At 46.2% G+C, this 15,348-nt stretch overlaps 1 protein-coding gene across 1 annotated transcript; it reads left to right on the top strand.

Moving 5' to 3' along the window:
• The first annotated feature begins 9,228 nt into the window (after positions 1-9,228).
• On the top strand, positions 9,229-12,185 carry LOC112637117. Its single transcript, XM_025406112.1, has 2 exons — positions 9,229-9,512; positions 9,581-12,185. The coding sequence occupies exons 1-2, from the start codon at positions 9,229-9,231 to the stop codon at positions 12,183-12,185; spliced, it is 2,889 nt and encodes a 962-aa protein (XP_025261897.1).
• The last annotated feature ends 3,163 nt before the right edge of the window (positions 12,186-15,348 follow it).

The raw sequence follows: 15,348 nt of genomic DNA on the forward strand, positions 1-15,348 counted from the left end.
TGACTTGATGTGTGAAATTCGTAAGCGATTAGGATGTACTATTCGACTATTTTTCTTTATCTTAATTTTTATATTATTTTTGTTAAGAAGTTCTAAAACCTCATGCGGTCCGGTATATTGATCTCCGAATTTACCAGCTTTAGGACCCTTTAATAAAAATACTTGGTCTCCAGGCTTGAAAGTCTGTGGATTTATTTTCTCATAATGATCTTTCATAATGATCTTTTGATTTAGTTTTTGCTTGAATAACATTATCGCGAGCATGTCCCTGAATAGCGTGAAGTTGTGTAACGAGATTTACTAAGTATTCGTCGTAGCTTGCTAGTTTATCTTCTGAAGGTAAGGAGTTCGTTGTATGAAATTCTTGCTATTTTACCAAAAACTAATTCGTATGGAGTATGTTTAGTTGCTTCATGTACGCTAGTGTTGTAATTGAACATTGCAAGACAAACGCATCTGTCCCACTGTTTTTGTTCGTTCGCATATTGTTTTAAATATTCTCCTAATGCGTGATGAGATTTCTCCAAAGATCCGTTTGATTGAGGGTGGAAAGCTGTTGTTCGAAACTTGCGAATTTTAAATAGTTTAGCAATCTTTTTTAGTAATTCGCTAATAAAGTTTCGTCCTTGATCCGTTAATATCGCCTTTGGTGCTCCGAGCACGTAAATGAATCGATCTACAAAAGCTTCTGCGATGGTCTCGGAGGTCTGATTCGGTAGCGGTATTCCCATACAATATTTCGTTAATTGATCCTGTAGCGTTAAAATATATTCGTTGCTTCTCTCGGTTTTCGGTAATGGTCCTACGATATCCATAGCGACCTTGTCGAAGGAAGATCCTGGTGTGTCTGTAATTATCATAGGCTGTTTAGTTTTGACTCTAACGAGTTTTTTGAGTTGACATTGTAAACATTGCTGGATGTATCTTTGAACGTCGGCTTTCAAGTTCTCCCAATAATAGTTATGTTTTATTCTGTTGTAAGTTTTTGTAACGCCACGGTGTCCTCCTGTGGGTAAACAGTGCATCTCTCCAATAATGACAGTTCGTAAATCTTTAGGTGGATATTTGACTAATCCATTACATATAATCAATTTAACGGGTATATTAACGAATGTTGACAGAAGTTGTGATTTAATATTATTTCATGGTACGTTATTAATTGTTTCCGTTTTTGCAATACTAATTGTTTCTAATTTTAAATCTTGAATTATGTCGCGTAGATTATTTATGGTAGTTGATATTTGGTTTAAAGTCATTGTAGGACCTTCATGTTGTCCTTCTATAATAGGCAAAGCTATGTGGAAGTAGTTTTTATCCCTAAAAAATTACCCTTTTAAAAAAAAGGTAAAAAAGGTGCTAAGTCCGCGTAAAAAACAATAAATGTTTTTGCAAAATAGTGTATTATTAACTGTAAAAAACTACTGTAAAAAACCTGTCTCCAAAATAGTGTTATTTTAAAATTGTAAAAAACTATTGTAAAAAATCTATCTTCAAAATAGGATTATTTTAATTTACAAAATAGTTATTTTAATCTGTACAAAATAGTGTTATTTTAAATCGTAAAAAATTGTTCTACAAATTATTTTAATTTTGTGTAAAATTGTATATCCTACAAAAATAATGATATAAAAAAAATTGCGCTAAGTGAAAATAAAAACTTATAAAAATATTTTAACCAAAAAAAGTTATATAAAATAGTTGTTTTAATTTTCTACATTATATCCTAGAAAAATAATGATATCCAAAAGTTACGCTAATTGAAAATAAAAACTTAAAATATTTTAACTAAAAAAAATTGTACAAAATAATTGTTTTAATTTCATACAAATAATATTAAAAAGTTGTACCAACTGAATAAAAATTTTCACTATAAAATATACATATTTCTTTTTTATTTTCAATATTAAAAGAAAAATGATATTAAATGAATTGTAATATTATATCTATTATAAAAAATCGTTGAAAATATGAACAATCATATACATTGCAATAATCATATGCATATATCCTAAAAAGTTTAATTAAAAAAAAAAAAGAAAATGATAATACAAAATACATAATTAAGAATTATTAAAAAAAATTAAAAATTAGAAATTAATAAACAAAAAATAAAAATTTATATAAAAATTAAAAATTAATACATATAAAAAATTTTAGTTAAAAAACTTAGCGCTGCTAATTTCATTAGCACATTGTTCAGCATAGCAGCGCTAAGTTTTTTAACTAAAATTTTTTTATATATATTAATTTTTAATTTTTATATAAATTTTTATTTTTTGTTTATTAATTTCTAATTTTTAATTTTTTTAAATAATTTTTAATTTTGTATTTTGTATTATCATTTTCTTTTTTTTTAATTAAACTTTTCAGGATATATGCATATGATTATTGCAATGTATGATTGTTCATATTTTTAACGATTTTTTATAATAGATATATTACAATTCATTTAATATCATTTTTCTTTTAATATTGAAAATAAAAAAAAATATGTATATTTTATAGTGAAAATTTTTATTCAGTTGGCACAACTTTTTCATATTATTTGTAGGAAATTAAAACAATTATTTAGTACAATTTTTTTTAATTAAAATATTTTAAGTTTTTATTTTCAATTAGCGTAATTTTTGGATATCATTATTTTTCTAGGATATAATGTAGAAAATTAAAACAACTATTTTGTATAACTTTTTTTGGTTAAAATATTTTTATAAGTTTTTATTTTCACTTAGCGCAATTTTTTTGATATCATTATTTTTGTAGGATATACAATTTTACACAAAATTAAAATAATTTGTAGAACAATTTTTTACGGTTTAAAATAACACTATTTTGTACAGATTAAAATAACTATTTTGTAAATTAAAATAATCTACTATTTATAATAACTATTTTGAAGATAGGTTTTTTACAATAGTTTTTTACAATTTTAAAATAACACTATTTTGGAAACAGGTTTTTTACAGTAGTTTTTTATAGTTAATAATACACTATTTTGCAAATACATATACTGTTTTTTAGCGGACTTAGCACCTTTTTACCTTTTTTTTAAAAGGGTAATTTTTTAGGGATATCACTCTTTTTTGTACTATATGTTAAACATTAAATAAATGAGCAAAGAACCCGCCACCACCCGCGTCATATTTCATTAAAATTCGACGATCCTCTTTGCTTACTATATAGATATTCAGATCCTTCAAACTTCTTTACTATTCTTATTGCAAAAATAACGGATAACTACAAATCAATATGTCATTAGAAATCTACATTTATTATTCACAATTAATACTTATAAATCCATTAATGAATAATCGTTGCTTTGCTTATCTAATTCATCATTGAATATATAAATGGAACGGGGAAAAAGTAAGTTATTTAATTCTATTTTTAATAGTAAGGAAAATAAAGACAAATTATTGGCAATTTACCTAAATATTTTTTCACAGTTCATAAATAATGCAGAATATGAAGCAGTCTTCACGAAATTATTGTTGATACATTACAACATTCTTTTATATGGGACTGATAGAAATACAATTATTAAATAATTAAATATTAATCACAAGTTAGATATTACATAAATATATTTTTAATAAAGAATTTGTTAACTGCTTCTTTATTTTATAACTTTCGATATATATTATTTACTAGCCATCTTCTGTAAAAAATGTAAGTAAACATTTTTAGCACCTCTAGGCCACTGCTTTTTTTTAACTTGAGCATCATTAGCTTCGATCCAAATATTAGATGTTCCTTCTCTGCACATACTTATATAATAACCTTCATCGATACTTGAGCCATGATCAAATATAGCATTCATCACTTTATACAACTATCCATCTATTAATACTTTAGTTGTTGGAATAGCACTCAAATTAAAGTTGTGTGTTGCTTTCATTAATTTATTATCCTGTGATAAAAATATTAAACGAATCACAACTATCTCTTTTGTCAATATTATTTCATTTTTTAATATTATATTATTTTCAGTACAATATTCACACGATTCATTATGCGACTGACACCAATGTGAAAACGAAATATTTAATAAATCATTAAGATTATAACTTTTTTTTTTCAAGTTATTAATAGGAATAGAAATAATAATATTATTATCAACAATAGTTTTTGTATTATTACAAGTTTTACACCGTCCAATAGAAGTTATTTGATGCCTCACCAAACTTTTTATACAATCATATTTTTCGCAAAGAGCCATAAAAAAATCAGATGCATTTCGTTTTACGGGACTTGAAAAATATTCTCCTAAACATTGTCGTATTGCGTATGTATTTAGATTACATATTCCATTTTCATATCGATGCATTAACACACGTAAAACATCTGATTTATCACAATTGGACAATTGCTACCTAATGGCATTTAAATTCAATAAACACTGTAATACTGCATTTGCATAGCATGAAACCTTATCTGTATTTTGGAAACCATGCATGACCCAAGCAGTACTTTGTCGAACATTTTGATCTAGACTTGATTTTTGAACAGAAGCAACTACTTTTGGTAACGCCCATAAAACATCTTTCACTTTGTAATATTGTTTCTTTGACATGGCAATAATTTCTGCTTTTGGTTTGTGTATCTGTTTTAGACGATTAGATTCAATAATTGCGTCTTCGCTAGCTATTACCGATGAAAGATTGAAGTTAATTAAATATAATCCTTCTAAAGATGTTACTCGCGATAATGCAACGTAAGTTTGGCCACAATTAAATACAGAGTTACCAATGTCCATAATAGCACTTTGCAAACTCAATCCTTGGCTTTTATGAATAGTGATACTGTAACTCAAAGATAATGGAAATTGTTTTCTGAAAACGGACGCTCTATCCACTACCTCAAATTTAACACTTACTCTTTCAATTAAATATTCTAAACCTGATGATAAAAGAAGTTTGATCTTTTCTACGTAATCATTATCTTGTACAACTGAAGTCACTTTAGCAATTGTACCGTTTACAAGACCCAAACTAGCATTAATATTACGCCGTATCATAACTTTCGCTCCAATTTTAATTATGATTTTTTTCGAAAGCCCAGCTGTTCTAGAATTATCATTATCCTTATTTGATAATGCTTTTAATACTTTCTTTTTTACATATGAAATACAGTCACTCGTGTCTTTAGCAATTAATATTATTTCTTTAGAAACAATGCGACTTAACATTGCATCATTGAGAACATCACACATATGACAAGTGGATAGTAAACAAACGGTGTCTGATGACAGATTGTTAATGAAAGTACATAACTCATTTAATCTAGATTCGAAGGAATCAGCTTTAAAAGAAATTTTTTTATTTTCGAGAATCTTACAATCAGATTTTGTTAGTAAACCGATACGAATTCTCGACAATAACTCGCGGTAAGAGTTATCTCCTTGCTGGCGCATATTAATTGTCAATTCATCATAGTCAAATAATGTAGTCCATAAATTAACCGCATTTAAGGAATTAAGATATTTAGCAATTTTTTCATTTGATAAATGTTTAAAAATAGAATCATCTCGTATAGGAGGTAATTGAAGCAAGTCTCCAAATAAAAGAATATGCTTTCGACCAAACCAACCATCATCGCAATCACTAGTGTCAAATATTTCAGACAATCGAAGATGTATATACCTTAAAGTCAAATTAGATATCATTGATACTTCATCAATTATAAAAAGAATAACATCTTTAATATCTGCTCGTAAAACTTTCAATACATGATCAGATAGTTGTTTATATTTAATAGTATGACCATGTTCAACATATTGTAATTGAAGCAATCTATGAACTGTCAAACCATCTATATTAAATGCTGCTATACCAGTAGGTGCTGCTACAGCAGTATCTTTGTTGAGATTTTGTTTTATCCAGCATTTAATAGTCTTGATTAAGAAACTTTTTCCAGTACCACCTTCTCCGCTAATATATAATCGTAATACTGATTCATCTGACTCTACAGTATTGATAACTTTATCGAATATACGTTTTTGATCCGCATTTAATTTTGCTATCATTTCAGAGTAGGGAGAATAGGTCGATTCTAACCCACTTTTTCCACGGGTGCGAGAGAGAGGTCTCGTAGAGCGAGAGAGATAGAAAGATATCTGAGGGGTAGGGTGACGGCGGCGCGGGTGAGCAGGGGGGGTAGGTAGGGCGAGGGGAGCCGCTCGCCGTCGGGTGGGTAAACGGAGGGTCGTGACGTCACGCGGCGGCGGGAGGGCGGCGGGGCGAGGGGGGAGCGGACGGAGGGTATGGCGAGGGGGCGAGGGGGAGCGCGGTTCGCGCTAGAGCGAGGAAGAGGGGGGGGAGAGAGCGCGCGTCCCTGGTTACGGCGGGCGCGCGTCCCTGGTTACGGCGCGTCGGAGCGTCTCTGGACGCGGCGCGCTAGGCGCGCGCGATAAGCGGCGATCGCCCCGGCGTCGGGCGCGTCGCGCGAGATAAGGCGTTAATAATAGAGCGGATGTATTCGACGCTGCCCTGGAAGAGACGTAATGTAAAATGTGCGATTTAAATAATATTTATACAATATTTATATGATATTTAAATAATATTAACGCAATATTTATACCGCGCATACGCGCCTCCTCAGGCTCGCGTCGTTTCGACGCGCCGAGGAGGGAGCGGTCTCGAGCGGTCTCGAGCGTTTTCATCGCGTCTTACGCGTCGCTCGAATGTAAATTCGAATATTTTTCTTTCCGTTTGTAAAAAGGCGCGCGATGTATCGGGAGAGCACGCGGAGCGCGGCGGTGTTTCTCGCCTCGTCTCGTCGTAGACGTCGAAGTCTAGGCGAGTTCACCGCGCGCGAGCGCATCGCTCGAATTTTAACCTAAATGTGCGCGCGTTTCGTAAAAACGAGCGTACTATGTATCGGGAGAACACGTCGCGAGTAGAGGCTTTTCTCTCTCGTCGACGGTGGTCGTCGATCCTTCGTTCCGGAGGATCGACGGAGAGCGCGTCGATCGGACGAGGACCTCGTCGCGCGCGCGCGCGCGATATCGCGATTTCGCGCGATATCGCGGTCGTCGCGCGTTCTCGGACTCGCCGCTTATCTCTCCTTTTTTTTTTTAAGCGCGATAACGAGAGAGGAGCGGGATTCCGTTAGGATTTACTCACGCGCGAGGGATATTCGCGACGACGCTTCCGTCGCCGTTCCTTCCTCTCGAGCGCGTCGCGCTAAGACGAGAGGGATATTCGCGGCGACGCTTCCGTCGTCGTTTCTTTCTCTCGAACGCGCAGCGGTGAGAGACGCGCGCGCCGAATCCGGTCGAATGCGGTATTTCGACGGATTCGTCGTTTCCGAAGGCGAAAACCGCGCGACCGCGGAGAAATTTTTTCCCGCTCGCGCGACGTCGCCGTCGTCGTCGTCGTCGTCGTCGTCGTCGTCGTCGTCGTCGCTCGAACGAGCGAGTATAAAGACGCCGACGGTCGTTTCGAGGCGCGCACACGCCTCGCGATCGGTCTATCCGATCGTTCATTTTTTTCAGGAAGATAGGTTCGCGAACGACGAGGCGCGCGTATGAGCGGCGCGAGTTCCGCCGGAGTCGTCTCTACCGTCGACTCTAGGGCGGCGGAGGTGTTGTCGCGCCTGATAGGCGATGACGACGTCGAGTTGAAGGAGAGCGCGCGATGGAACGTCGCGACGTATCATCTGAGAAGAGCCGTTCAAACGCACAGTCGACGCGAGGAGTTGTGGGTCGAGACGGCTCTGGCCCACAGTCGCAGAGCCGATTTTTACAATTATGATCTAAACAGGTGGTTTAGAGCGAAGTATCCGATGGGTCATCAGGATCCGAAGGGTTATATGTGTAACGGCGTGCGGAAATACCACTCGTTCGATTATCCCCAACCTGAAGAACGATACTTATATCCGATCGCGCGCTGCAGGATTCTCCCGCCCGAGGATAACGCGAGTAGAACTCTGCGATACACGTACGATCGCGAGGACAGCGGTCGCGAGTATCCGTTCCGCCGAAATATGTTCTGCGGCGTGGATTTGATACGCTTGAGGCGCGAGTTGTCATGAGCGAGGAGCGCGTCGATCCGCCGATCGACCGCTACGCTCGAGTGTTGAAGGAGAGCATCGCGTGGAGCGTCGCGACCTATTCGACGAGGCGAGCGATCGGTCTTCGAGACGCGCGCGAGGAGCTGTGGATCGAGACGGTCCTGGTGTGTAGCGGAAGAGCGGCGAGATTCGACGCCGGAGATACGCGGGCGACCGGGACGCGTCGCGGGATTACGCTGCCGGTGGATTCGCGAGGCGAGACGCTGCGGATAAGACCTCGCCGCGAGGAGGAGAGAGAGAGGACGACGAATCGCCGTAGGGAGAGAAGAGGACGCGACCATGCGGGAGGAAGAGCGCCGGACGCTGGAGAGCGCGCGCGACGTCGTCACGACGGACGACTATCGCGCGTGGACGCGACGGTGCGAGGAGTGTCTCGCGACTCTGCGCGAGAGGTGCCTGGACGCGAGTCGTCGAATCTCCACGGGGGCGAGGACCTCTCTGGTCGCCCGAATTCTGCGAGTGATCGGCGCGAGGAACGATCTACGGCGACGTTTCGAGCGGGAGGGCGCGGGTGTCGCGAGACGCGAGGACGACGGCGGTAGCGGGGTCGAGTCGCGCGAGGGATTCTCGTGGTCCGAGGTCGAGACGGCTTTCAAGAGACGCGTGTTGACCGGCGCTGTGATAAATCTCGATTACATCGAACCTCTGAGATTTCTCGAGGACGCGAGGGACACCGTGCTCCGCCGCGTGCGCGACGTCATGGGCCGATATCGCAGCGTTAAAGTGAACACGACGTTCAACGGAGAATTCGTGTCGGGCGATAAAATCGCCGTTAAGACGATCGCCACGAGAAACCATCCCCTTTTACCCACGACGGATCTGCGCGAGTGGTACGATACTCGCGTCGTCGGCGATACCGTCGCGTCTTTGGAGGAGTTTCAAGAGCGCGACAGCGGATGGGCCCTGTCGCGCATACTCGATCTAACGGTGAACGTGAACGTGTACAATCCCATGCGGGCGGGGTGCCACGTGTGAGTACCGCGAGAGATTCAAACGAAGAGAGCGGTGATCAACGTGCGATCCGACGACGACGACGAGGCGTGTTTCGCGTGGTCGGTGGTCGCCGCTCTGTATCCCGTGGATAAGCACCACGAGAGAAGCACGCGATATTCGCATTACTCCGAGGTGTTGAATCTGGAGGGCTCGAAGTTACCTATGACTCTGAACGGAATCGGACGGTTCGAGCGTCTGAACGATATATCGGTGAACGTGTACACCGTCGGAGAGAGACGACGCGGGAAGGACGGCGACGGCGGGATTCGCATCGTCCCTCTTCGTCTGACAAATCGAAAGAGGGAGAGACACGTCAATCTGCTGTATCTGAGCGATGCGACGCGCGAGGGTAACGCGGTCGGACATTTCGCCTGTATTCGAGATCTGTCTCGTCTGATCGGCTCGCAGTTGAGCAAGCGACAGCACAGGACGCACGTGTGCGACCGGTGAGCGTTCGATCTCGGCGAGCGAGAGCGAGACATCGAGCTAGCGTTTATTTCGTACTTTCTTTCAGATGCATGCATTACTTTCGCACGAGCGAGAAGCTGTCGGCGCACAGCGAGGATTGCGGCAAGCTGAACGATTGCGCGATCGTTCTTCCCGGCGAGGACGACAGGTGGCTGGAGTTCGAGCATCATTCGAGAAAGGAGCGAATTCCGTTCGCGGTGTACGCCGATCTGGAGTGCGCGTTGGAGAGGAAGGAGGGGGACGAGGGCGGGAGAACCAAGAATACGCGGATCGTTCAGCATCACAGAGTTCACAGCGTGGCCTATTACACGCGTTGCTCCTTCGACGACGCCGCGTCGGCGTACGGATCTTATCGCGGCGAGGATTGCGTCGCGTGGTTCGTGCGCGAGCTGCGCGATCTGGCGCTTCGCGCGAAGGTCGCCCTCGACGGCGTGGTACCGATGGCGGATCTGACGTCCGACGAGCGGGAGACGTTCGCGAGCGCGTCGCGCTGTCACGCCTGCGAGAGACCGTTCGAGGTCGACGACGTTCGCGTGCGCGATCACTGTCACTTGACCGGCCGTTTCAGAGGTCCGGCGCATTCCGCGTGTAATTTGAATTACAAGGACCCCTACGTCATACCCGTATTCTTTCACAATCTATCGGGTTACGACGCGCACTTCATTATCAAGGATGTGGCTAACGCGTATCCCAGCAGCGTCGAGTTGTTGCCGGTGACGAAGGAATCGTACATAGCTTTCTCTAAGACCGTTCGAGATAGCGCGACGGCGGCGGAGGGAGACGGGGGAAACGTCGCGCGTTCCAGATACGTCAAATTACGATTCGTGGACTCGTTCAAGTTTTTAGGCGCCGGTCTCGACAAGTTGGCGTCGTATCTCGACGAGAGCAAACTGACGATCGCGCGAGGCGAGTTTCGCGATCTCTCCGACGACGACTTCCGGCTTCTCACGTGCAAAGGCGTGTTTCCGTACGAGTACGTCGACAGCGTCGAGAGATTGCGGGAGACGCGTCTCCCGCCGCGCGAGTCCTTCTACAGTTCTCTGACCGGCGACACCGTATCGGAGAGCGATTACGCGCACGCGACGCGCGTCTGGAAGCGATTCGGCGTCAAAAATTTAGGCGAGTACAGCGATCTGTATCTGAAGACCGACGTTCTTCTGCTCGCGGACGTGTTCGAAAATTTTCGCGCCGCTTGTTTGGAGAGTTACGGTTTAGATCCCGCGTACTACTTCACGTTGCCGGGATACACGTGGGACGCGATGCTCAAGTACACGGGGGTCCGTTTCGAACTGCTCACCGATATCGATATGATGATGTTCGTGGAACGCGGAATACGCGGCGGTCTGAGTCAGTGCTCCAATAGATATGCTCGCGCTAACAACAAGTACATGAGCGCGTACGATCCGTCGCGACCGTCGATCTATCTGATGTATCTCGATATCAACAATCTGTACGGTTGGGCGATGTGTCAGCCGTTGCCGTACGAGCGATTCGAGTGGGTCGACGACCTCGAGAGTCTCGACGTGATGTCCGTGACGGAGGACTCGACCGTCGGCTACATTCTCGAGGTCGATCTCGACTATCCGGCCGACGCGCACGACGCCCACGCCGATCTATCGTTTTGTCCCACGCGCGATAAGCCGCCGGGGAAGCGGCAGAGCAAACTCCTAGCCACGCTGTACGATAAGCGCCGATACGTCACGCAATATCGCAATCTGCAGCAGTGCGTTCGTCACGGTCTGCGTCTGACTAGGATTCATCGCGCGCTGCGCTTCTCGCAGTCGCCGTGGTTACGCGGATACGTGGAGCTTAACACGCGTTTACGCACTAACGCGAGTAACGATTTCGAGAAGAATCTGTACAAGTTGATGAACAACGCCGTCTTCGGCAAGACCATGGAGAACGTGCGCAATCACGTGGACGTTCGACTCGCGACTCGATGGGACGGTCGATTCGGAGCCGAGGCGCTCATCTCCAAGCCGAATTTTCACAGTAGAAGCGTATTCTCGGAGAATCTCATGGCCGTGGAATTGCGCAAATTGGAGGCGAAGATCGACAAACCGATCTACGTAGGCATGTCGATTCTCGATATATCCAAGATTCGTCTGTACGCGTTTCACTACGAATACATGTCGCCGCTCTACGGCGATAAGTGTAAGATATTGTACACCGACACGGACAGTCTCATTTATAGCGTAGAGTGCGAGGACGCGTACGAGCGAATGAAGCGCGACGTCGATAGATTCGACACGAGCGATTACGCCGTCGACAATCCCTACGGCGTGCCGTGCGCGAATAAGAAGGTTCTCGGTCTGATGAAGGACGAGAACAACGGCGCTCTCATGCTCGAGTTCGTCGGACTCAGAGCGAAGATGTACGCGTTGCGAGTCGAGGGTAGAGGCGACACTAAGAAGAGCAAGGGCGTGAGGAGCAGCGTCGTCGCGAGAACGCTGACGTTCGACGATTACGAGCGCTGCCTGAGACGCGAGATCGAGATGACTCGCGAGCAGTCGTGCCTGAGATCCAAGTTACACGAGGTGTACACCGTGCGCGAGTCGAAGGTCGCGCTCAGTCCGTACGACGATAAGCGCTACGTCGTGCCGGATTCGACCGACACTCTGCCGTGGGGGCACTACAGGATACCTCTGTGAGGAGGGGCGCGGATAGATCTTAAGCGCAATGCGATGTATTTTTTACAGATATGCGTGATGTATTTTATTATCTTTAATGTTGTACTATATATGTTCGTTGCGACGCGTTGCAATGCGCGCGATGTATTTTCTTATCCTTAATATTACAAATATATATATATGTTCGTTGCGACGCGTTACAATACGCGCGACGTATCTCTTCGTCCGCGATATCGCGCGAAAATATACGTATGTTCGTCACAACATGTCGGCTTTGTCTATCCACGAATTATGCGACCTGTCCATCCCCAGCCACTTCACGAGAACCGCGTCGCCCTTCCGGCGCAGCACTCTCTCCACGAGATACACGTCGGGATCGGAGACTCGCTGCAACTCGTGCTCGTAGAATCCGCCGGTTATCGGCTCGTCGCGCGAATCCTTCAGCAGATACGTCGCGGGATTCGTCCTTCGCACCTCGGCTACGCGGAAGATCTCCGCGGTCCAATTCGGCGTGTATCCCTTCTCGAACAGCGTCTTGTACTTGCTCACGCGCACGGGATCGTTCGGTCGAAATTTTCCCGGAGCGGCGATCTTCGGGTGGCTGTACACCGTCGACAGGAGTCTCGACGCTCGAGCGGGCGTCACGTCGATCGGACGCATCCCGATGGTTCGATGCTTGCGAGCGTTGTACTCGGACACTAGACGCGGCAGCGCGTCGAGCCACTTGTACGTTCCGTTCAGCGTGAAGTACTTCCACATCGAGTTCTTGAGCGTGCGATTGAAACGCTCGACGATGGACGCTTTCAGCACGGAATGCGTCGAGTAGTGATTGATGCCGTGTCTATCCGCGAATCTTCGCACCTCGGCGTTGTAGAACTCCTTTCCTTTGTCGGTCTGCAGATTTCTCGGGCGACGTCCGGAGGCGCGCGTCACGCTCGACAGGGCTCGAGCGACCTCGTCGCCGCTCTTTCTCTTGAGCGGTACCGCCCACGCGTACTTGCTCAGAGCGTCGATGACGGTGAGTATGTAATTGTGGCCTCTGTTCCGTCCGGCGTAAGGACGCATCTCTACGACGTCCGCTTGCCACAGATCGTCGTATCCGCGCACCGCGACGCGGCGACGGGGGAAGTTCTTTCTCGCCGGCGCGTGCAGTTCGTTCACGAGTCTCCGTTTCGCGGCGCTCATCTCGCCGTCTCTATTTTTTTTTTCCTACCCTCTCTTCGACTGTTGCTTATCGGGAGTTTTAGCGCCCAGTTGTATGATTACCTTATTCGGATCGATCGTCTTAGGAATCGCAGCCGCCGCCGCCGCCTTCGCCGCAGCCCTCGTCGCCGTCGTCGTCGTCGCGGCCGTTCTCCTCGCGAGTTCGTTCGCGTCTTTCCTCAGACGCGCCACCTCGACGTCCAGTTCTCGCAATTTCGCGTTGGAAGTCAGCGCCTTTGCCGTCAACTCCTGCAGCGTTCTGTCGTGATCGCTCAACGCGGCTCGATTTATCTCGTTGTTCGCCGCTACGTTGTTCACGTGCGACAGAGATCTCTCCAAGGCGCGCACTCGCTTCTCCGTTTTCTCGCCGATCTCCTCGAGCCGCGCGACGGAGGTGCCTAGTTCGCGCGACAGTTCGCTCGACGCGTCCCCGTTCGTCCGATTCGTCTCGACGGAGCTCTCCAGATCGCCCAGTCGCTTGTCGACGACCGCGCGCGAGGCCGATCTCTCCGCCTCGACGGTCTCGATCCTCGTCGCGGCGAGCTCCTGCAGATTCTCCAGCGTTTGCAGCCGATTCTCGAGAGCGCTCCCCCTCGCGCGAATCCGCGTAAAGTCGGCTTCCAGAGCGCTCGATCTCTCGGTCGCGGCGCTCTCGAGATCGTCGATCTTCTTGCTCAGAGCGATGAATTTCTGCGCCGTCGAGGCCGCGTTGTTATCCGCTCGCGTTCTCGCGCTCGCGATAAGCTGGCGATTATTCGTCACGTTCGCTCTCACCGCGTGCATAACGCTTTCGACATAACTCTTGTTCGTCGCGTCGTGGTTGTCGGTCGGCCAGGCCACTCCTCGTATCTTGAGACGCCGCGCGTCGTAATGCGACGCGGAGGAAGAGACGCCGGAGACGGTCAGGCACAGCGCGTTATCGCGCACGTAATTTCGCAGAGATTCCACGCTCGCGCGCAATCTAGCGCTCGTCGCGTCGCGACCGCGTCTTCTCCGCGTCGACACTCCGAACTTGCTCGCGAACATCGCGCCGTCGAATGAGGCGCGCGTCGCCGCGATCGTCTCACAGTATCTCGCCCGCCTCGCGGAGCTCCTCGATTATCGACAGGATCTCGTTGTCGTGAGCGTTGTTGCCGGCTTGACGAGAAGCGTCCAGCAATCTTAGACGATCCACCAATTCGTTCAGATCGTCCCAGTGAACGTAGTCCACGGTGTCGCGGGTCGCGCGCATAGCCCGCGGCACGCGACCTCCGCCGATCTTCTTCCTCGGACTGTCCGTCCGCAGCATCGGAGCTATGACGTGCTTATACTTGTATCCCTTGTTTCCAAGTACGGGCATGCGAATATTGTGCTCGCGCCTGTGAGCGTTAGTTTACAGAAGTATGCTCCTGTACGCGGCTTTGTCTCTCTCGGTGTACTTGAAATCGTCGGGAATTCTCTTGAAGATCAATTCGTACAGACCGGGAGTACCGGCGTATCTGACTCACGAATATCGCGTCGTCGACGCCTACGTCGAATCGCTTGTCCCCGAGCATAGTGCCCGCGTCGGCGAAATAGACTCCGTAAACGTGATCGAAATCGCTCGGCGCGCCGCCGCCGAGAAAAGCGCCCACGTACTTTCGCGCCAACGGGCCCAATTGATCGCGCAGAATGTCTCGCCCTCGAGGAGTCCGCAGAGATTGTCTCACGGACGTTTCGAGCGTCGTCGTCGGCGATCCGAGGAAGACGTCGTCGCTCGTCTCGAACGTCTCCTCGACGGACGGCCGCGCGAAGAGGTCTCCGCTCGCGAATTCGCGCCGCTGCGCGGGAGACGCGTCCGGCGCTCCCACGGGCATGGAAGTCGTCGCGTTCAGACGGCGAGATCGCTTAGCTTTGAATCCTTTCGCGGACGGCGGCGGCGGCGGTAACGCGCTCTCCTCGGCCTCTTCCTCGTCGTCCTCCTCCTCCTCCTCCTCCTCTGACGCCACCGTTCTCTTGACGC

This window comes from Camponotus floridanus, unplaced genomic scaffold (genome assembly GCF_003227725.1).
Source record: "Camponotus floridanus strain SB8 unplaced genomic scaffold, Cflo_v7.5 scaffold132, whole genome shotgun sequence".
NCBI lineage: Eukaryota > Metazoa > Arthropoda > Insecta > Hymenoptera > Formicidae > Camponotus > Camponotus floridanus.